This window comes from Pteropus medius, unplaced genomic scaffold (assembly GCF_902729225.1).
Source record: "Pteropus medius unplaced genomic scaffold, Ma_sr-lr_union100, whole genome shotgun sequence".
NCBI classification, from domain to species: Eukaryota; Metazoa; Chordata; class Mammalia; order Chiroptera; family Pteropodidae; genus Pteropus; species Pteropus medius.
This window is the reverse complement of record NW_024356333.1, coordinates 1,792,689-1,814,133: the sequence shown is the minus strand read 5'-3', so window position 1 is coordinate 1,814,133 and position 21,445 is coordinate 1,792,689. Positions and strand designations below refer to the sequence as shown.

At 52.0% G+C, this 21,445-nt stretch overlaps 1 protein-coding gene across 4 annotated transcripts; it reads left to right on the top strand.

The window, feature by feature from the left end:
- The first annotated feature begins 6,610 nt into the window (after nucleotides 1–6,610).
- Nucleotides 6,611–20,073, top strand: GIMAP8 (GTPase, IMAP family member 8). Of its 4 annotated transcripts, XM_039861160.1 has the most exons (9): nucleotides 6,611–6,754; nucleotides 7,141–7,273; nucleotides 7,357–7,555; nucleotides 12,143–12,803; nucleotides 15,445–15,490; nucleotides 16,593–16,742; nucleotides 17,477–17,732; nucleotides 17,889–18,100; nucleotides 18,391–20,073. In XM_039861160.1, the coding sequence occupies exons 3-9, from the start codon at nucleotides 7,497–7,499 to the stop codon at nucleotides 19,065–19,067; spliced, it is 2,061 nt and encodes a 686-aa protein (XP_039717094.1). In that variant the 5' UTR covers nucleotides 6,611–6,754; nucleotides 7,141–7,273; nucleotides 7,357–7,496; the 3' UTR covers nucleotides 19,068–20,073. The 4 variants fall into 4 exon arrangements, with proteins under 4 accessions (XP_039717094.1, XP_039717093.1, XP_039717091.1 ...); XM_039861159.1 differs by having other exon boundaries at nucleotides 6,612–6,754; nucleotides 16,593–16,694; nucleotides 17,477–18,100; XM_039861157.1 differs by having other exon boundaries at nucleotides 6,612–6,754; nucleotides 17,477–18,100.
- Nucleotides 20,074–21,445: the final 1,372 nt, after the last annotated feature.

Sequence of the window (21,445 nt, the reverse complement as noted above, 5' to 3'; positions counted from 1 at the left end):
TAAACGCAAACGCAGCCCCACTTGACTTCAGATCAGAAGCTGCCCTTGAACGAGATGCCCCGGCAATCCGTGTAGGCAGATGCTCCGAGCTCTCACATTTCCACCTCCCTTTCGACCCCTCCTGCCTAAAGGGAGGAGGATGGAATGCGGTGTTTTTCTTAGGCAGGCTTCTGGGGTGCAGAAGCAAGATGCTGCCTCCACCTCGGTCCAGGAAGCCGGCCACGGTAGCCCACGCCGCACACCCTGGGGACCAGAGCCTATGTCAGCCTGGCTTTATGGGAATTTACTGTCACTACAGAACAGTACAGGTAAGAACGGCCCAGAAAAGAGCCAGCCGGGTCACGATGCAGGCGGCCCACCTGAGCGATGCCTCCACCCCCGTCCTCGCACCGCCCCGATGCCCCTCTGTGCCCTCCTTCTGACCCCTTTCGAAACACCCCTAAGCCTCACTGTCCTCACCCTAATAGTGCCAAGGGAGAGGATGTCTGCCATGGTTGCTGTTGGCACCCTTTCCAGGCTGCGCTGAGTGTCGGCTACTGATGGTTCTCAGCTGCCTGGCTGGGGGGGCCGCCCCTTGCCCCGCCCCCACCATGGCACGAGGCCAGCTCTGGAGGGGGCAGTGTGCTCAGAGCTCCCCAGGGATCAGATGATACTGATCTGCAGCTGAGACCACAGCCCTGGCTCCTTCCGTCACCCACTCCCACTCCCCTTCTCTGGAGAGTGCTCCCCCACAGTCCTGTTCTCCTTGAACAGAACCCTTGTCTCAGGCTCTGCTTCTAGGGACCTGGACCGAAGGCGGTGTCCCTGAAAATACACATTCAGAGCATCTTGCACATATAAGAAGTTGCGACTAGAATCCTTTTTCTGGCAGTTCTGTGTGGTGCTGGTTACCTGTAGTCTCTCAGGTATGTGGATTAACGGTCAGAGGTGGTCATCTCCTTTGCGAAAGGCCAGGCCAGAGGACCTAAGTTGCTGCCCCTCACCAACTGCTCTAAGGTCCCTGTCAGTGGGCGACGAGGTGCAAAAACCTACTTCAAGGCTCAAGGCGTAGGATCTAGTCTGATCATGTAGCTTTAGCCAGGGTCCCCACCATTTCGAACCCCAGATTTTCCTATCACAAAGGGAGCGGTGTGGACGGGTCGCCCGCTGAGGTTTCTCTCAGGTCTGAAATTCTACAGTTTCTTCCCAATGGCTCGTGTGGGCTTCCTCAGGAGGTGAGGAGCAGAGATCACATAGGCCGGTGACGAGCTGTGTCCAAGGCTTCATGAGATGGCAGTCAGCCCCCAAGTGCAGCTGTGCCCCAGGACGGCATCCCCCTGCCCGACCCCTCCCTCTGGCCAGCCTTGATCTTTCCTACGGCTGCCACCACCTCTACTCTGTAGCAGATGCTCTGAGAACTGGAGCTGGAGGTTTTTTTTTCTTTATGCAGGAGAACTGCAGTCTCTAGCTGCAGAGACGGAAAGTCACCTTGGAGCAGACTTTCCTTGTTTCTGGAAGGTCATCCCATCCTTTCTGCTAAATCCACATAAAACAAATACCCGCCACTATTCTCCTTGGATTCGGGAGGTATTTCAAATGCGGATGCTTCAGACCAGCATGTTAGCTGTTGTGTTGAATAATAGTGCTTTTTAAAAGGCTGTCGTTAGGCAGAGCACCTGGGGACAGGGGCTTGAGATGCAAGAAAGACCTGAAATGCTCTCCTTGATAAGGGGCTGAGCTGGTCCTTCCCCTGGCACGTAGTAACCTCCCAAGGGACAGGCAGTGTCCCCAAGATTGGGTTTAAAGCATGCAGGTTCCAGAGAGCCGGTTTATAGAGCAGCGGGAACTGTGGAGCAAGCAGGACCCTGGCGATGGGTGGTATGACAGCGCCCGTGGGTCCTGAGAGGTGGGAGAGGCACCGGCTGAGGGACAGAGGGGACAGGCAGCCCCCACTGCATACCAGCGCTCCCTGAAATCGCTTGGCGGGTGTGTGTGTGTGTGGGGGGGGGCTCCTGGAGGAAGAACGGCCGGATGGAGTTCTAGGGGCTGGGGAGGCTCAGTGTTTGTTCGGCCGTAAGGAACAGGTGTTTCGGGCAGTGCCCACCGCTTTCCCACCTCCCGCCCGCGTTTGTGCCTGGTGCTGCGGCCTCGTGGTTAGCGCCTGTCCTTCTCTTTCCTGGTGCTGCCCTCGGCCTCCTCGCCACCTGCTCTGTGCGTCCCCTCTTTGTCTCAGTCACTGTCCCTTTAGGGCATTCTTCTCCCGGCGTGGCCGAAATTGCTAATGAGTCTGGGCAGTCATGTTGCAATATATAAATGTATCAGAGTAACACGTTGTACACCTCAGATTTATACACTGTTATATGTCAAATTTATTCAATTAAAAAAACCGAAACAGGCTGGCTGCATATTGACTCCAGACTTTAACAGATGCCAATGGGAGGGTGGCGCCCTCTAGTGCTCATTTGGAGAACTGATGTCTAGTGAAACGGACTTTTTTTTTTTTTTAGGCGAGGTAATACTTGGTCGACCTCACAGATTGCAAGGACCTTGTCAGTTTACAATCTCTTATTTTTTATTTTTTACTCCTGCAGCACCTGGTCTTCCTAAGTGGTCTCCCATCCAAGTACTAACCGGGCCTGACCCTGCTTAGCTTCTGAGATCAGAAGGGACCCGGCTTGCTCAGAGTGGCGTGGTGGTAGACATGAATCAGACTTTGTAAGGAGGGCTGTTTCTCTGGTGTCCTGAGGCCCACCTGCCGCCTTCATACTGGAATGTAAAAGTCAGGGACCATCTAGGTTGTAAGTATTTGTTGCAAGAATAAATGGAACCACGAGGCTTTTCGGAGTACCGTCTGGGAAATGAGTCAGAATAACAGGTTTGTGAAAGAAAATTGTCCCCTTAGAGATGAAATGAAGGTTGATGGCACGAACAGAGAAGAGGAAATTAGAGGCAAAGATATCTGACATGCGTTCCTTTCAAAAGGAAATAAAAAGAAACATAGAGTAACTTTCCAAAGACAATTAGCCCAAACACCAGCGTTGAAGGTTTGCTCACAGAAGCCTAACCCAAGAGAGGAGGCCTGCAATGAGGTCATGCGCCAACTCCGAGCCTCCCAGCGGACGGGAGAGACGCCCGCCACCATCTACAAGTAAGTCTTCAAAATGTGGATGTTACTGGGGAAATTCCAACGCTTATTGGATATTTGACAATACAGAATTACTTTTTTCTTAGTGATAATGAGGCGGTTGTGCTTATGCTAATCAAAGTCTCTTTAGCTTTTCAGAGATACATGCAGACTGAAACGGTATCTGGGATTTGCTTCAAAATGGTCCAGGGGGTGGGCGTGAGAGGCTGGGACTAGACAAGGAAACCCACAGGCCACGTGTTGATAATTTGAAGTTGGGGGAGAGTAAACCGGGAGCCCGTTAGATACGCTCTTCTCTTTACCATCGTCCTGAGTTAGGAGATTTCCATGATAACAAGTTAATATATTTGTACCTCATCCTTCTAGCCTTTTGAAAATTTCCTTTATGATACTCCTAAAACACCTAGGTGTTAGTCGGGCAGGGGTGGGGCGGGGGAGGGGGAAGTGTTTGAGGCTTATTTATTTATTTTATTTATTTTAAGCAAACTTCTTGAAATTTTATTTTTAGATAAATTAAAGAGCGATGTGTAGATCGAAGAATATAAGCTTTACTAATCTTTATTAAAAATTAAAAAAATTTTCAGTTACAGTCGACATGCAATATTATATTCGGTTCAAGTATACAGCATAGTGATCAGACATTAACATATCTTACAAAGCGATCGCCCCGATAAGTCGCCCACCTGGTACCATACGTAGTTAGAACAATATTATTGACTTTATTCCCTATGCCATACTTTACATCCCTGTGTGTTTGAGGCTGATTTAAAGTTTTGGTTTTGAGCGATTTCCTTTGGTCCAAGAGGACCAAAGGCTGATGGCTGAGAGGGGGAGGAGCTAAGAGCACCCCTTTGCTTCGACACCTCCCACTGAGCTTTGATTTCAGTCCTGCAAAGCAAAGATTCTCATTTCCCAGGCTGGTAACTGACCTCGGGGAAAAGAACTCTCTGTGCGTGCTCACAGCTCAGGTTCTCGGTTTGGCCTGGTGGTTTCTTATTGCCTGACTCGGAGACTTTTGAGAAGATTCAAACATATTTTTATCCTGTTTGACTTGACTCGGAGAGGTTTGGTGTGAATAATGTAAAGGAAGGAGGAATGAGTCAGGACCTTTGGACTTCTCTGCCCTCAATATTTGTCGTGTCCCCAGTATCTCAGACTTAGGTCCCCATGCTGAAGTGCTTGCCCCTCCCAACAACAACAACAACAAAAACCCCAAAAAACCCCACCAGCCTCTCACAGCCCTACCTCCACGAAAGCTGCTGGAAAGTGCTGTGATTCCAGACTATTCCACAGCCAATCAGCCCGGGTGACTGCCAGCCCGTATGTGAATCGGGAAATGGTGTTCATTCTTCAGGTTAAAAGTTTTAAAATAAGCATATTATTTCTTAATAATTCTTGTAACGAATCGGGACTCTGAGTAATTTAATTCCATCAGAAAATTGACAAAATATATAAATCGAGTTACAAGACACTTTACTGCCATCTGCCCAATCTGTGGCAAACACATATTTCCTGTCTTCGAACTAAAACAACATATAATGACATTTTTTTTGAAGTAAGTAAATGTCTAGGCTGAGACTGACACCCCCTTTGATGTGGCAACCTGCACAATTATAATAGCAGCCCTGAATTAGTCTTTCTAAAATTCTCTTACTGTTTCCAAATACATTACAGATCTGTTCTCTTTTCCACTGTCCATTTTCACTGTCACTATATTAGTTCGTGTCCTTTATTCCTAGCTTGGACCATTGCAGTAGCCTCTAACCGGTCCTCCTGCCTCCAGCCTACTCCCCCCTCCCCCCGCCCATGTCCCAGCTGCTCTCAGCACCCGAACGCTGTGCGCTTGTCATTCTCCCTCTGCTGGAGTGTCCTTCACCAGGAGATTTCTACGTGCACTCCTGGGTTTAGCTTCCCTGTGCATCTTGTCATCTCCCCCATTTTAGGACCCGCCACAGTAAAAGGCCTGTTTATGGTCATTTCTCCGTCTTGCAGGGCATATAAAGCTTCCTCTGCGCTCCCATGGCACCCCAGCCATAGGTTTAGTCTCCTTTACCATCATTTGACCAAGCTCCTTGACCCGAGCATTTGCCTCGTGAGACTTTGAGCCCTTGAGCCACTACACTGCCAGGCTCTGGTAGCCTGCATCTTGCTGGCATAACTTGTGCCTTCCTGGCTTGTTTGCCTCTGGAAGTCCAGCCCCTCTCCCCCTACCCTGAGAGTCTGAGAGGGGACAGGGAGGCCTGGTGTTTCACCTGCAGTTGAGTACTCAGTCTTCTGCCCTTGTCATTAGCCACAAAGCCACCAGGGGGCAGCAAGCCCCCATTCTTCCCTAGATCCGGGCCCAGCCAGAGGATCGTTTTGCAAAACCGTCACCTTGGCAAATAATCAACTCGCTAAGTCGTCAAGTTATTTGAAGCTTTGGTTGTACTCAGGTGCTCCCCAAGGGCTTCATATGCTATTTAAGAATGAGAGAGCTTTTTCTCAACTCAGTTTACTCAACACTACCGAACTATGTCCTTAAAAGTGGCGATATGGTAAATTTAATGTTATGTTCTGTTTTTGGGGAAATGATAGCTTAGCCTGTGAGTCTGCAGCTGACCCCACCTTCCCTTCTGGCAGTGGCACAGCTGGGACGAACCCCACCGGCCAGAAAAAAGGTTTTCGTCTGATCTTTCAATGGATTGAGTTGACAGGAGAGGACGTAGAGCCCGAGGGTGGGAGGCTTCCTGGACCAGGTGGCCCTTACTAAGGGGGTAAGTAGGGTGGGGGAGGGGAGAGACTTTGTCAGTGTCCCACCAAGGTGTAGCCCCTGGCCCCAAGCCCTTGGTGGGCAATGCCCACACAGCCAGGTTTCCTTCAGCTTCTTAACAAGGCTGAGCAGAGGGGCGGCCCCTCAAAGCCTGGTGCTCCCCCAACCCCCACACACGGCTCCTCCTTCCTGTGGGGGTCTCAAGAAGGCTCAGCGCCACCTCAGACATTTCAAAGACCAAGCTCGGTGTGAGAGTGTGAGCTCGATTCATCACTCAATTCATCGCATGGTCTCCGGCCTCTGCATCCCAATGACAAGTCTTCTCACACGGGTAAACCCCAAAGACATGACGCTAAATAAAAAAAAGCCAGTCCTACTCAAAAGGACAAACACTGTCTGAGTCCCCCAGTAGGAAGTATCTAAAGTCACTAAAATCATAGAAACAGAAAGTAGAAACGGGGTTACCAGGGGCGGGGAATTAGTGTCTAATGGGTGCAAAGACCCCAGTGGCAAGGTGGACGAGCTCTGGACACCTTTGTGCAACCGCGTGAGTGTACTCGACACTACTGAACTGTGTCCTTAAAAGCGGCTAATATGGTAAATTTAATGTTATGTGTGTGTGTTTTTTTTACCATAATAAAATAAAACTTGAAAAAGTCTTGCTCAGTGTTCAACTTCTCCGTCACAGGAAGCTGCTGGACACTCGTGTCCCCACCAGAAGGGGCTGGTCCTACGTGCTGTTCAAAAGCATCGGAGTTTCAAGCGGCTTAGTCTGAGGGTCGGAGTTTCTCAGGCCGGGCTTTAGGGTGTCTTCCTGGAAGGAGAGAAGGCGAGGGACTGTGACCCGGCGCGGTAAAGGCTGCTTCGGGGCACACGCAGAGGTGAGCGCTGCTGAGAGACACGTCGCCTTCGCGTTCCCAGCTCAGTCCTGGGAAAGGGTCTGGGGTGTGCCGAGAGGGGGTGGAGTCACTCGGAGCCCCCGAAAGTGCCACTGCTTCTGTTCTCAGCAACGAGAAGCCACCTACACAGCCCCCCGGGCCCCCACGCAGCCACAGTCTCTAGGGACCCTTCTGAAGCTCGGCCCGGGGGCCACACCCGCTCGCCACCCTCCGTCCTTTCTGCAGGTGCATGGTTTAGTGAACCCCAGGAAAGTGTGCGCCCGTCCCTCCCGCCCAAGTCCAGCCTCCCTTGACGTTCACCCCGTGACCGGCCCTAACTCTGAACTTCCCCTGGCTGTATTTGTGCCTCCTTTTTTTTTTTTTATTAGTTTCAGTGCATATTACTTTGGTTAGACATTTACACAGTTTACCACTCATCCGGCCCTACGCACAGCCATGACAATGCTATCGACGAGGAATTAAGGGACAGAAGGGACGAACGGAAGGAAGACAGACTCACAGGTGCCGGAGGGGAGCGGGCTGGGGGTCTGGGAGAAAAACGGTTGGAGGAGGGCAAATCGGTCGTTGTGAACACCCATTCGCAGGAACCTCTCCGTCTCGGAAACGCGCTTTGTCAGCTCCAGGCCCCGCCGGCGGCCCCGCCCTGCCTTCCTGGCCTCCAGGCTCCCGCATCCACTTTCGGTTTGTCTGAGGGAGACGAGCGGCGCCTCCACCCAGCGCAGCAATGGAGCAGGAGGGACGCGGAGCTCCTGGGACGGCCCCCCGCGGGGGGACAGGACCGCGGTACGTGCGCGCGCGCGCCGAGCTGATAGGCGCCCTCGCCGGGGGGACGCGCCCACCCAGGGGGGTCTCTGGGCAGTTGCTCCCGTCCAGCACCGGCCTCCCCAGCCTGACGTGGGGGGGCCCCCGCAGAGGCTTCTGGTCGGTCGGGGTGACCCCCAGGGCTGAGATGATGGCCTCGGTGTGGAAGGAGGGGGGCAAGGAGGGCAAAGAAGGCGGGTGAGGGGTCCACTCCCCGGGAAACCCCGGCTTTACCACGGTGCCGCCAGCAGCGCCCGGGTGTCCCACCCCGGGACACTGACAGTTTGGACCCCGATTTCCCACGTTTTCAAATATTTCCCAACCTCTGCGCAGTTGGGGGTGCCCGTAACTGGGCATGGAAGGCGGTCCAGGCTTCCCAGAAGCAGTGTGTCTGACTTCGCCAGCTGGGCTGTCACCTGGGAACTCCCTCGCCTCTTCCCGCCCCGCTGGGACCGAGCCCTGCACGGGCCGGCTCGGGGGTCTCTGACCCCCGTGGAAGGAATCCTGGTCACCAGAGGCCTGGCGTGGAAGCCTGAAGCCGTGTCCCCCTTGGGCTGAGTCTTCCGAGAAGGTGGAGGCTGCTTTGGGGTCTCGACTAGAGCTCTGGAGAGAAAGCTTTCCTGTTTGTGTTTGTTTGTTTGTTTGTTTTCTCTCTGTCGTCTGGAGAGGGGTCTGGGAGACGATGGAGGGAGATGTGATGTGGGCTGATGCGAGGCGGGGGCAGATGTGGTTTTTTTTTGTCCTTGAAAGTATTTTCTATATGCGTGGGAGAGAATGGGGCAGGTTGGGCCATTTTCTGTACGCGGGGAGGGAGAGGGGAAAGAGGAGGGGGGAGATGGGGGGCGGTAAGGAGGGAGAAAGGGAGGGAGCGGGGAGACAGCCAGCTTAGAACCCTGATTCCACACTGTGTGCCGGGCTGGAGAAGTTTAGCAAATGCTCATCAGTGTAGCTGCACTGTGATGGGCCACCACGTAAAACGATGGTGTTTACCTGGGAAAAAAGTCCTTTCTTCTTCAGAACCGCTGGAAGTCTCTGCTTATTTACTCACCAGTGTATTTTGTTTCGTTTTGTTTTGTAATTACTGGACAAAAAATATAGCATTTCACTGGCTTGGGATACAATATAAATTCTCTTATCTCCCTCTGCACTTTTAAAACCTTTTTCTTCCCTCCCTCCCTCCCTCCCCCCCATCACTCACTTAACGGCCTCTACTGAGCACACTCAGGGGCCAGGGACCCAGGACCGGACAGGCATGGTCTCTGCTCGGATGGAATTTCATACTAAGGGCAGGGGAGAGAAAAATCGAACCGTAGACGGTGAATAATAGCGAGGAGAAACAGCGTTACGATGGACACAGAGGCGAGGACTCGGAGCGAGGGCGAGGGTTTCTTTCCAGCATTAGGAGCTGCCCCAGGACGGGCCCGGCGGTGGCTGCACTTCGGGGGCAGCGAGGTCTTTCCCTGCAGTCGTAGGTCCGAGGCGTGCGCTTCAGGCCCAGGCAGGTTGCCTCTTGCGTCAGGCAGGAGAGATACGGACGGGCCGCGCACCGCGGGTCCCTCACTGCGGAGCTCGCGCGCGCGGCGAGCGGCGGGGGCGCACGCCACCTCTCCCCCCTTCTCCGACACTGGCCGCAAAGCTGTGAGCTACCAAATAGCTACACGCAAAGGGCTCTCTCTTCTCCTTCTTCACTTTCTTCAGCTGCATTTCTTCCTTCTTCGAGTCAGTCACCATTGACTGCGTCACGAGCCCATATGTATGGCTTGTCGGTTACGGGGCTGAACGAAACAGGACAAGTCTCCAGTCTCGTGGAATCTGCCAGTTAGTGGTGGGGAGACAGAACAGAAAGCGTGGAAGGTGGTAGCAGTGGGTGGCGGAGGAAAATGGGACTGGCTGCAGGTGACGGGGAGCGCTGGGGGACGCAGACCGGAGGCTTGCCCTTAAATACAGGATGACGGAAGGCGCCTCCTGTGCTTCAGGGACAATATGGCAGAGACCCTAACGAAAGTGAACCTGCCTGCGTCTGGGGGAGGAATGTTCTAGCTCAGATGAACAACCAGCACAAAGCCCCAAGGATGCATGTTTGGGGCACAGCAGGGAGGCTGAGACAAAGCAAGAGGATGAAGTCGGAGAGGCAGCCGCCCGGGCTGGCTAAGGTCTCAGACCACTATAACACCTTCGTCACCCCCTGCGAGTGGGTGGGAAGACACTGAGGTGACTTTGGACAAGCTGCAAAGAATGGAGAGGAATGTTCCAGGCGGACAGGAGTTGAGAAGAGGAGCACAGGGAAGGGCACAGGGACCTGGAGGAGAGGTGGCAGAGAACGCCTGCCCTGTGCTGATGGGCGTGTTTCACAATCAGGGACGCCCAGCCCATCAGCACAGGGCAGGCATTCTTTTCAAGCCCACGTGAAACGTTTACAAAAATGTCATTGGGCCAACAAGGAAATCTCAATCAATGACAAATATTTTAGACAGACGTCCTCGGACCAGGGTGCGATGACATTAGAAATAAATAACAAGGTAGCCAGTCTCCCAATACGTTTTTAAATTTCATAATCACTTCTCTCGATTTATGGATCGAAAAGAAATCGTCATTGAAATGAGAACATACTTAAAACTGATCGACAAAAAGATTAGGTTTTTCCTTACTCTTTTTGAAGGCAACACTACGGAGATGTCAGTTTTTTTTCAAACTAAGCTATACATTCAACACGATTTCCTCAAGCCAAGAATAGCGAGACAATTTTGACTAATAGCGGGGTAGTGGGACCTGCTCCATCAGGTAGTTAAGACCAGGGGACACTGTTTAAAGTCACACCGATTAGGTCATATCGGTTTTAATAATGAAGGCTTTCTGGTTCAGGGATAGATTAAGAGTTCGATGGACATGACAGGGAACTTGGGGACAAGCTCATGAGAATATGGGCGCCTGGTATGTGACACAATCATCAGAGAAAGGGCGGTGCCGGGGACCTTGGCTCTGTGCGGATTCTGCTCAGTGCTTCTCGAACTTGCATGTTTCCACACACCTGTGACTTGTGAAGGTGTGGATTGTGATTTGGAGGGTCTGGGTTGGGGCCTGGGAGCCTGCATTTCGCACACGAACCCAGCTCTTGGCAATATTGCTAAGCCGCGAGTCACACTTTGAGTAGCGACAGCTCCAATCGTAAGTGTTCATTGAGTGTTTCTTTAACAAAGAGGTGGTCTCAGCCCGGCGACGTCCTCAGGGACCCTTACATCTTTCTGCTCTGCCAGTGTTTCAGCGTGGTGGCGCATGCTGACTCTTCGTTTTCCTACTTGTCACCTCATTGCCCCAGGATGTCCACCGCAATTCCAGACACCACCTTTGAATTCCGTGCACTAAGAAGGGGCAAGGGGCAACGACAGGAGTGCCCCACTGAAGTCCGCCCTTGTCATCGAGAAAACAGCAGTGTTTGCGAGAGGCCCAAGCGAGTGGGCTGCCATCTCAGCTGTCATCAACTAGAACCGGGTCACGTGGGCACCCCTAGTTGGAAGGGAAGCTGGAAGAGCGTATGAGTTTCCGATCGCTGCTGTAACATAGTGCCCCAAACGTAGTGGCTAAATAACCACACGTTTATTATTTTGCGGTTCTGGAGGCCAGAAGGCCTGAAATCAAGGCGCGGGGCAGGACTGTGCTCCTTCTGGGGGTCTGTGGGAGGACCCGTTTCCTTGCCTTTTCCTGCTTCTGGTGTCCGCCTGCCTTCCCCTTGGCTCCTGGCCCCTTCCTCTATCATCAGAGCTGGCAGAGAGCCTTTGCCAATCTCTCTCGAGCTCCGACCTCTGCTTCCTTTCTCACACCTCCTTTCCGTCACTCTGACGTTCCTGCCTCCCACTCGTTGGGCCCCTGGGTGAGCCACGATCCCCCACCCCCACCCCCAGGCTCCTAATCACATTGGCAAAGTCCCTTTTACCACGTAAGGTAAGGCGGTCACAGATTCTGGGATTGGCACACGGGCATCGGGGGAGGGCACCACTGTGTCATAGAGAGTGGAGATTCCTCCCAGGGGGTGATGAGTGTAGAGAGAGGGGCTGTCGCTTTAGCCAATCCACGGTGTCCGACATTTTACCGACACGAGCTTATTTCACAGGCCAGAGCGCAGAGGGGGTCCTGGCAAACAGGGTTTCTCGGTCGCAGTCCGGTCTGAGTCTAGGACTTGGTTAGCCTAAATCCTCGGGGGGAAACGCGGGTCCTGTTGTCGAGTAGCGACGGCTCAAATCGGAAGAAACTCCTGTCGTTGCCCTTTGCCCCTTCTTAGTGCGCGGAATTCAAAGGTGGTGTCTGGAATTGCGGTGGACATCCTGGGGCCATGAGGTGACAAGTAGGAAAACGAAGAGTCAGCATGCGCCACCACGCTGAAGCACTGGCAGAGCAGAAAGATGTAAGGGTCCCTGAGGACGTCGCCCAGCTGAGACCACCTCTTTGTTAAAGAAACACTCAACGAACACTTACGATCGGAGCCGTCGCTACTCAACAAACGCGGGTCTTGCTCTTCCCTCGTTCCCTCCGTATGTGAGCCGAACCCCGACGTGCTGCTTTCTGTCCCCGCAGAACCAGCCAGAGCTGGCGCCTGCAGGGCACGTCGGGCCAGGGCTGCCCCCCCGGGGAACTGAGGCTGCTTCTCCTGGGGAAACGTGGAGCGGGAAAAAGCGCCACTGGAAACACTATTCTGGGCAAAGCCGTGTTCCCATCCAGATTCAGTGGGCAGATGGTGACGAAAACGTGCCGGAGGGAGAGCAGCGACACGGCAAGCGGGAAGGTCGTGGTCATCGACACCCCCGACATTTTCTCCTCGATGGCTTCTGCCGGAGACAAGGACCACCACGTTCAACAGTGCCGGGAGCTCTGCGCTCCCATCCTCCACGCCTTCCTCCTGGTGATCCCCCTCGGCTACTACAGGGCAGAGGACAGAGAAACGATCGAGGGCATCCAGAAGGTGTTCGGAGCTGAAGCCAGGAGGCACACCTTCGTCGTCTTCACCTGCAGGGGTGACTTGGGGGATGAGTCTATACAAGACTACATGGAAAACAGCAAGGATCTTAGAGAGCTGCTAGCGAACTATGGAAACCGGTACTGTGCTTTCGACAACAAGGCAGGCGAGCAGGAGCGGCTCAGCCAGGCGAGGAAGCTGCTCCACGAGGTCAAGCGAATGGTGGCTGAGAACCGAGAACCGTATCACGTGACCTGCGGGAAGGCGGGCGATGCGTTCCAGGTGAGCGTCCTCGTTAAGGTCTCCAAGGGTCCCTGTGCAGGGCGGAGCGGGAAGCAGATGGGCACAAACGTGCGCTTGGTGTAAGGGGCTACTTATCCATCATCCGGGAAGAGGAGGCTCCGGACGGTAAGTTACTTCGAATATTCCCCCTTTGGACTTGACCGGGAAATCGATGGATCCATTTAAGTCCTCGTCTAACTTTACCCCTCATAGTTTTGGACACACACGGGACTCGTTAGTCCCCACCTCCCCTTGGCTTCGATGAAACTACCGTCTTCTTGTTTCTCCCCCTCTTTCCGGCCACTCCGGAGGTGGCCGAGTCTCCCTCCAGTGTCCTCTAAGAGCTGGCGTCTGCGGGGCTTGGTTCTCGCCTTCCTTCAGCCCTCTGCACTCTCCCCTCGGGGGCTCTCACGTTTTGACGGCTCCGAGCTCCATCCATCGCTAGTGGTTTCCACATTCGACGCTCTCGTCCGGGTCTCTCCTCCAAGCCCCGACTCCTTTGTCCAACCGCTACCCGACATCGCCATTTGGCTGTCTTAGAGGATCTCAAACCTAGCGTGTCCAGGCTTCCGATTTCCTCTCTTAAATCTCTAAGACCGTCTCCTTTCCTCTCGACTCGGTGAACGGCTGTGCCGCTCGCCATGCCCGTCAAACCCGAGCCCAGAGGCCAGCTTCCTTAGCACGGCTAGTTTGCATCTGCGATCCGAGAAACCCTCAGGTACCTGGAACCCACCTGCTTCTCTCCACCTGAGCCCCACCGCCTGGCCCAAGCCGGCCTCTCCTCCTAACCTGTGCTAGTTTACACATGATCTGCTGACAACCTTTCCCCTCATTCATTCTTGTGCCTTATAGCCCGGGCCACTTCGCACATGACAGACAGGGTGATGTTTTATTTAATTTTTGAAAACTCGAAAGGAAAATGTCTTTGTAACGAAGGAAGATACACAAATGTCAGCCTTTGCTTTGAGGAGCTCACGCTTCAGCTGGAGTGACTTATGCATAAGAACCGAAGCAGTTACCGATGCGGTGGAACCGAATGTTGGCATAGAGGATTCTGTAAATATAAGTGCCAAAGAATGTAAAGCAAGCAGAAATCCACCGTGGGGGCCATCTGGGTCAGGGCGGGTCAGAAGAAAGAGCACTTAGGTCACTTGCTCAATTATCTCCTAGGCCTGAGCCCTCTCACCCTCCTTTATGGCCATGTGTCTGTCCCTTAAAGGCTGCATGGGACAGAGGTGTCAGCAGAGAGGAAAAGGGCACAGAAGGAGTTTTTCCCAATGTCGCCTGAACACAACGCCCTCGTATGTAAAAGGCTCCGGTGACTTTCCGCCGAGTTTCAGACGGGGTTCGGAACCTTGACCTCACCACAGCCTACTCTGCTCTCAATGTGCTGGTCTCAGCAGCCTTCCCTGTGGTCCTCGAGTTATACTCATGTCCGCTCTAGAGCTTCAAACGTGCGACTTCCTCTGTCTTGACACTACCCCTCTCCCGTCCCACCTGTACCGGGTCTGCTTTTATTTATCCATCCGTCTCGGCTTAAACTCACTTCCTCCCCGATCGCCCCTGGAGCGAGCTCCTGCAGCTGCCCTACATCACCCGACAGGTGTCGTCACCTCCAGCGATTTCCATGACTGTCTTTGCCATGGTTACCTCCCCACGAATTTCTTGAGACAGAACTCAGATCTGTTTTGTTGACCACAGTCTCTTAGCTTCATCATCTGGAAAATGGAGATAATATCTATCTCAGGGATGGTGGTGAGTATTAAACGAGATGCTGACAAAGTTGTTTGCAAATAACGCGAGAGTGGGTAGGTAGATGTTCAATGAGTATTCGCTACCATTATGACCGTTGTTATTACGGAAGTGTATGAGGTCCGACTCAATTATGGAGACACTAAGGAGTTTAACAATCCAGAGATTGGGCAAGATTTCTACTTTTAGGACTCGATCATCCAGAAATAAAAATATTAGTATGTATAAAGGTATATGTACAGGGATATTTATCACTATATATTTCAAAATAGCAAAACCAGAGATATACCGAAGACGTATCAATAAAGGAATGGTTGCATTAGCTGTAAATGTTACATATGGAACAAATCACATCCACCCAGAACAGTAAGCCTAGAAAGTCTCTCTCTCTGTTCATATATGCGTCTATGTATCTGTACAAACACAGGAAAACATAGAAGGATGTATGTATGAGTTAACACCTGTTACTTTTCTCGTGGATAGGAGATGGAAAAATTATTTTAAGATTGTTAAGATTAAGATTAAGATTAAGATTGCATTGTAACAATCCTTTGGATTTTGAAAAAACAGAAGACTTTGAGCTGGGCTCTATAAGGTGAAAGCGGCCTGATAATCAGAGCATCCCGGGAGAGAGGTGATCGAAGGTGTCAGTGATTTGGGGTAAGACTAGGTAAGAAAGCAGAGGGAAACTTGGAGATTTAACAATTGACTCTCAGCATGGACAGGTCTGCGAAAGCCAACAAGGACCATGACCGTGGCCTTGAATTGACACATCCTAATCATCGATATATAATGACCTTGAATCCTATGCTTGCGTCTCCATTTCTTTACTTTGTGGACGATGAGATTTTTAGATCTGTGTGCATCATTTCCCCCCTTTATTTTCTAGGACTGTGAGAATAAAGCTTCATCTCGGAATGGGGACAATCCACATGGTAAGATGATCTTTTAAAAAAATGCGAAGCTCAGCTTCGTGTTCTTTTGAATGCATAGTGCATCGAAGCGAAGTGGAAAAAATATCTGGATAAGTCGGAGCAAAACCGCACCCTGGAAACCTAGCTCAGAGCGGTGCCTACAGCCGGTCTCCCAGGGAACTCCAACACTTGCGAGTAGACGTGGCACCAGCAAAGATCCTGGACACCCATGTGGGTGTCCCTTGACTTTCCCTGAAATATTACGGAGCCAAACTTGCCTCCCACGCTTCTCCCCTGACTCAGCCCCTTCTTCCTGGCTCTGGACCCAGCGCACCCCAATTTTTGACCCCTACTGGGAAAGCACTAACTTGCAGAATTCAGTGATGGAGCTCAGTACCCATGTGGTGATTGCCATTAATGATACATCCCGCCCTCTGCCCACGTCGGTACCTGTAGATCTACCCGGTTCTGTGTAGTAGGTGCAGTCTGGCCCACAGATGGGCACACGTGACTAATTCAACCATCCCTTCATGGATGGGCTTTCGGTGATTTCTGGGCCAGCTCTGTGCAAGAACTTGAATATTCAACAGTGAGTAAAATAGACAAGATCTTTCTCCCCACAGGATCCCCCAAAATAACTATTAAAATTTTAATAATGATAATTGCAGCTGACATTATGGGCTGGAAAATTATATGTAACATGGACCAACCAGTCAATCCTCATAGAATGTAATATATAATCCTCGTGCCAACCCTATAAAGAAGATATTAGTATCATTGCTCTCATTTCACAGATGAGTAAACTTAGTCAGAAATATGCGAACTCAAGCAGCAGTAGGGACTTAAAATTCTGTCACTGCCCTCCGGCCAAGACCCCCAGGGACATCCCAGTTACAAGACGAAACTGGCTTTATTGACTTGTGGCCCCAAGAGAATAGCACGTCACAGGGAACCATGGGGTGTCTCAGAATGCGGTGTTGGAGAGGACCGTTTATAGGATTGGGCTTGTGTGAGGTGATTTTGGGGAACGTAGTGACCACCCAAAGGCGGTATATAACAAGGACATGATGTCATTGGCATTTCAGCTACTTTCTTTAAATGCCATGTTCATTGCTCCTCCCAGATGGACAGCACAGACAGAGGGACAGTCCAAACGATGGCACCCTGGATGGCTCGGGCTCAGTGACAGTCTCTGGAGTTGGCGGCTCTGCCATTTGCTCAGCAGGTAGGTCTGCCGTTGACCTTGGGCCTCAGGAGAAGTGGAGAGAGCAGGGTGTGTGTTTAGAGACAGTTTTGTGATGCAGGTTTTTACAACGATCTATCGAGGTACGATTTACACGGAGTCAAACACACAATTGTTAAGTATACAGCTCAATGACTTTTTATATGCCTACACATGTCACCGCCATCTAGATAAATATGTGAACCATTTCCGTCACCTTAGAAGTCCTTACCACATCCCACCACCCTCCAAGGGAGCTACTCTCCAGACTTCTATCAACACAGATTCATTTTGTCTGCTCTTGAACGTCACATAATATGTTCACATAGCATGAGGTTTTGCGTCTGGCTTTCTTTACGTTGTGTGTTTTGGAACTACATCGACGTCACGTATCAGTAGTTCGATTTTACGAATATACCACTCTGGGTCATTTTCAATTCAGATCCTCCCTGTTCCCGCCTCAGCCCACAGACATCACGCCCCAATACTTACCTTCAGTAGCAAAATGTGAGGAACCCTAAGACCAAGACCAGTAAAGGTCAAGTTGAACGTTTTCACATTCCTGGGAAACCTCGAGCCCTTTATATATCTCTTCGTTTGTCCACGGCCCCTTTCGTGGCTTCCTCTGTGATGGGCAGCTTTCTGAGTGGCCCGGAGTCCTGCTGGTCCAGCGGGCCACTGCCATCCTCTGTAAGAACTGGCAAGGATGAGAAAGCATGAAGCCTGTCTGCATCTCTGTGTTCAAGTGCAGGGAGAGACTCACAACCTGACCTCTCATCCCACAGGGCCAGGGGAGCTCCCGCGGCAGGCCCCGGAGTGCCCGCAGACCCGGGGAACATCGGAGCTGAAGGTCCTGCTGGTGGGGAAGCGCGGGGCTGGAAAGAGCGCGGCCGGAAACAGACTTCTGGGGAAGCAGTTCTTTGAGACCAAATTCAGTGAACAGCCTGTCACTCAGAGGTTTCAGTCTGCGAGAAGAACCTGGAGAGAGAGGGAAATTTTGATCATTGATAGTCCAAACTTGTCGTTGTCAACGGACTTCAGGTCAGAGCTCCAGGAGCACGCCTCTCTGGGCCCCCATGCCTTCTTGCTGGTGACCCCGCTGGGCTCCTTCGGCAAGGAAGATCAGGAGGTGCTGAGAATTATGGAGAACAGTTTTGGACACAAGTTCTATGAGTTCGTGATCATTCTCTTCACCAGAAAAGAAGACCTGCGGGATCGGGAACTACACACGTTCCCAGAAACTGGAGATACAGCCCTCCGCGACGTCCTGCGGAAATGTGGAGACCGATCCAGCGCCTTCGGCTGCGGAGTCACCAGGGCAGAGGAGCAACGCCAGGTCGACGAGCTCCTGGAGAAACTTGTGAGCATGGTGCAGCAGAGCGGGCACCAGCCTTGCGCCTTCCAAAAAGGTAAGCGGTGCCTAAAAAGTGTTTTGGATGTGCTTGCAAAACGTAGATAGAGAACCTTTTGTTTCCCGAAGGGCATAGGCAAGATAAAAAGGACTCTTTCTCTTTCTCACGTCTTCTGCAATTTCGCCGAAGTTTCGTGCCTTTCCGGGCACACCGCGCCGACCCTGATCTGGTCTCTCCGACTGGATAGAGAGGGTCTTGCGGGAAAGAGGCGACCTTTTCCAAGCGCTTCTTTCTCTTACGCGCGGGTCCGCCCTCAGTCACGAGTCTTTCCCGCTTTCTCCTGGCAGAGACCCTGCGCCTCGTCCTCCTCGGGAGAACGGGGTCCGGAAAGAGCGCGACCGGCAACACCATTCTCGGGAGATCTGCCTTCGCCTCTCTGCTCAGCGCACAGCCGGTCACCAAGACGTGCCAGACAGAGGCTGACCAGGACGTGGTGGTCGTGGACACTCCTGGCCTCTGCCCGAGACCTGGGGCCACAGGCCAAGAAGCCCAGCTAGAGGAGATCGTGAGCTGTGTGTCCAGCTGTGAGGACACGAACACCATCCTGGTGCTGGTGTTCCAGCTGGGGCGGTTCACTGGCGAGGACGCAAAGGTGGTGGCGATGCTGGAGACCATCTTCGGGGAGGACGTTCTGAAGTACACGATCCTGCTGTTCACCCGGAAGGAAGACCTGGAGGGCGGGAGCCTTGAACATTACCTTGAGAACATGAAAAACGGTGCTCTTAAGAAGGTAGTTAAAAAGTGTGGCGGGAGAGTTTGTGCTTTCAACAACAAAATCACTGGCCAGGCTAGGGAACAGCAGGCGGAGGCACTTCTGAAAATGGCCAATGAGCTGATAAGCAGTCACGGGGGGCAAGGATATTCCCAGGGGCATGGGATTCACGAGAGTGCCAGCAAACTTAAAAATACGGTAAGGAGTTTAAAAGAGAAGGCTCTCGACACGTTTAAGGTCTTTTCCGTTTAGAAAACGCTTTAGGTTGCACTGTGGGCGCCGCGTAGGGCGGGTGGGGTGGATGAGGGCTTGAGAAGTGAATGCACCTTGTGAAGCTTCCGCTCTTCCGTAGCCGAATAGATTGTCAGGCTGGGGCAGGTAGTAGGGGATCAGAAAGGAGAAAGCAGGTGGCCTGCTGGCCCCCTGAGCCGGCAGCGTTATTTTAGCTCTCCCTTCGTTTCAAGTCTGAATGCGAAGCGGGCCCCAGTCAACCCTTCTTCGCTGCCCCTGAGGAAATAAACGTGACTCTGTGAGGTTTCAAAAGATTTTATTGCTGATCACCACCATGAAATAGACTAGAACAAAAACCAGGAGCCCCGTAAAATGGCCACGATCAGACGACGTGCAGAGTTCTGAAATTCTAAGTATAATCCTCGATTTCTTCTAGAAAAGGTTATTGAAAACTCCACACTTTCTCCTCTCTCTCTCTCTCTCTCTCTCTCTCTCTCTCTCTCTCTCTCTCTCTCTCTATCCCTAGAGATTAGGAATTAGGTTAAAACTCAGAGAACTCAAATAATAATGGCTTCCACGCATTAGGGGCTTAAAGTGTCTCGCGCCCAAATGTCCGGGAGCAGGTCATCTCTGAGGCCCGTGCGGCGCTGATGTTCCCGCTTCATCCCGACACACTGGCGACCTCCGTGCTCCAGGTCGCTTCCCGGTTCCAAGCAGATTAACTTGAAAGCCGCCTGGTGCAGGTGCTACGTGAGATAAAAACGACAGAAGCGGCACCTAGTCAGTGTAAGGCCAGATGTTCTCAAGGTTAAGCGCCTTACAGATGGCTCGGGGATGAGGTCGATGTCGTCTGCGTTTGGTCTTTGAAAGCGTCAGGTTACTTTCACGATGAACTCATTTGTAAGAGCGCGGGCTGTGGCCATTAATACTTTCATACTCTACATCACCGTTCATGTGACAAATTCTGGAAGACGTGGGTGTACATATGTTCAGTTGAATGAAATAATAAAGATGAATTATGCTCTGAGTTTACGCCCTCCTGATTCCTATTTTTCTGACTTGGGGGAAGAGTGTGCCTCCACGGAGAGGCAGTGTTTAGATGCCTCGACTCCGGTGAGGTTTTTGTTTCTTTGGTGCCTGCGGACCTTCAGACTGGGCGACAGCCACTTTAGTAGACCTCTACCAGCTCGGGCTTCTGTCACGCTGGGCATTTCACTAGAGTGAGGACAGATAAATGCCACTAGGATTGGAACCAGCACATGGGGGTAAGACGGTCTAGGAGGCGTGTGTACCTCTCCCCAGAGCTTCTCTTTCTGTTCAAAGGCAGGAACAGACCCTGCCCCCCATGGTCGAGCAGGGGACATGGGAGCTGACCGAGGTCGGGGATGTGAGGGCATCGCCTCCCAGGGAGGAACTGCCGCTCTCCTTGAGGACTACTCTTTGGGGATGGGGGTGGGAAGAGGTGGTGACGATACTGCTGTGTCGGTTCCTCCTGGAAACACTTGCATTATTGGGGGTGGGGCTGGAGTAATGTCTGTTAAAGACAAAATGCAAGAAGCTGACCCGGGCAGAGAAAGCCTCGGACCTCACTGCAGGTCCGACTTTTGCAGAAGGAGAGCAGAGGAAGCTGGGTTGGATAAGGAGGCCCCAGATCTGACAAAGCCTGTGCCAACTCAGTGGGGAGTCTGTAATAGCCCGCTGAAATATGAAAGGGTTAAAGAATAATTAAAACCTGAAACTGGACAAAAGAAGTCTATAACTTAGGCCTAGTTTCTGGAACCTCTAACCACATTCTGTTAATCATGAAACTTGTAACAATGAGCTCATACGCTAACTGCCAATTTTAGCCTGTGTAACCCTGCTTGCTTGCGTGGCATGAAAAATAATCAATTGTATATAAGCTGAAAATTACTGTTTGGCCATCGCCCATGGGAACACTGGCTATTGTCCATGGGAACATAGGCAATCACCCATAGGAACATAACATTCTAACACAAGCTTTCTGCTTCTGTACTTCCCGCTTGCACACCTGACCAGTGGGTTGACAGGTAGTGAATAGGAGAAAGATGGACCTTTGTGTTTAAGACAGAATGAGGAATGGGATTTGGGGCTTAAAAACCTTGTATCTTGGCATTTCGAGGCTGCTCCTTTGCAAGGACAGCTGCCGGCTAATAAACTGTCTCCTGGTTAAGAGCACTCAAGTTGGGTCTGGTTATTCTGGACACAACAGAGTCCTGGGGCACAGCCTGACCAATAGCCACATCCTGCATTGGGCAGACACTGGTGTGGCTGTGTTCGGCCCCCACCCTCCCCCTCCGCTAGAACAAAGGCTACGTTGGTCACAGCTGTCACAGCTGGAGGCTATCAGCTGACTGCTCACAATGCCAGATTTTTGTTTC

Coding starts and splice junctions, on each gene's coding strand:
- GIMAP8 (XM_039861157.1), top strand. CDS start 7,497: ATGGAGCAGGAGGGACGCGGAGCTCCTGGGACGGCCCCCCGCGGGGGG. Junction 16,743..17,476: donor GGAGAAGTGGAGAGAGCAGG/GTGTGTGTTTAG, acceptor CTCATCCCACAG/GGCCAGGGGAGCTCCCGCGG. Junction 18,101..18,390: donor GCCTTGCGCCTTCCAAAAAG/GTAAGCGGTGCC, acceptor TTCTCCTGGCAG/AGACCCTGCGCCTCGTCCTC.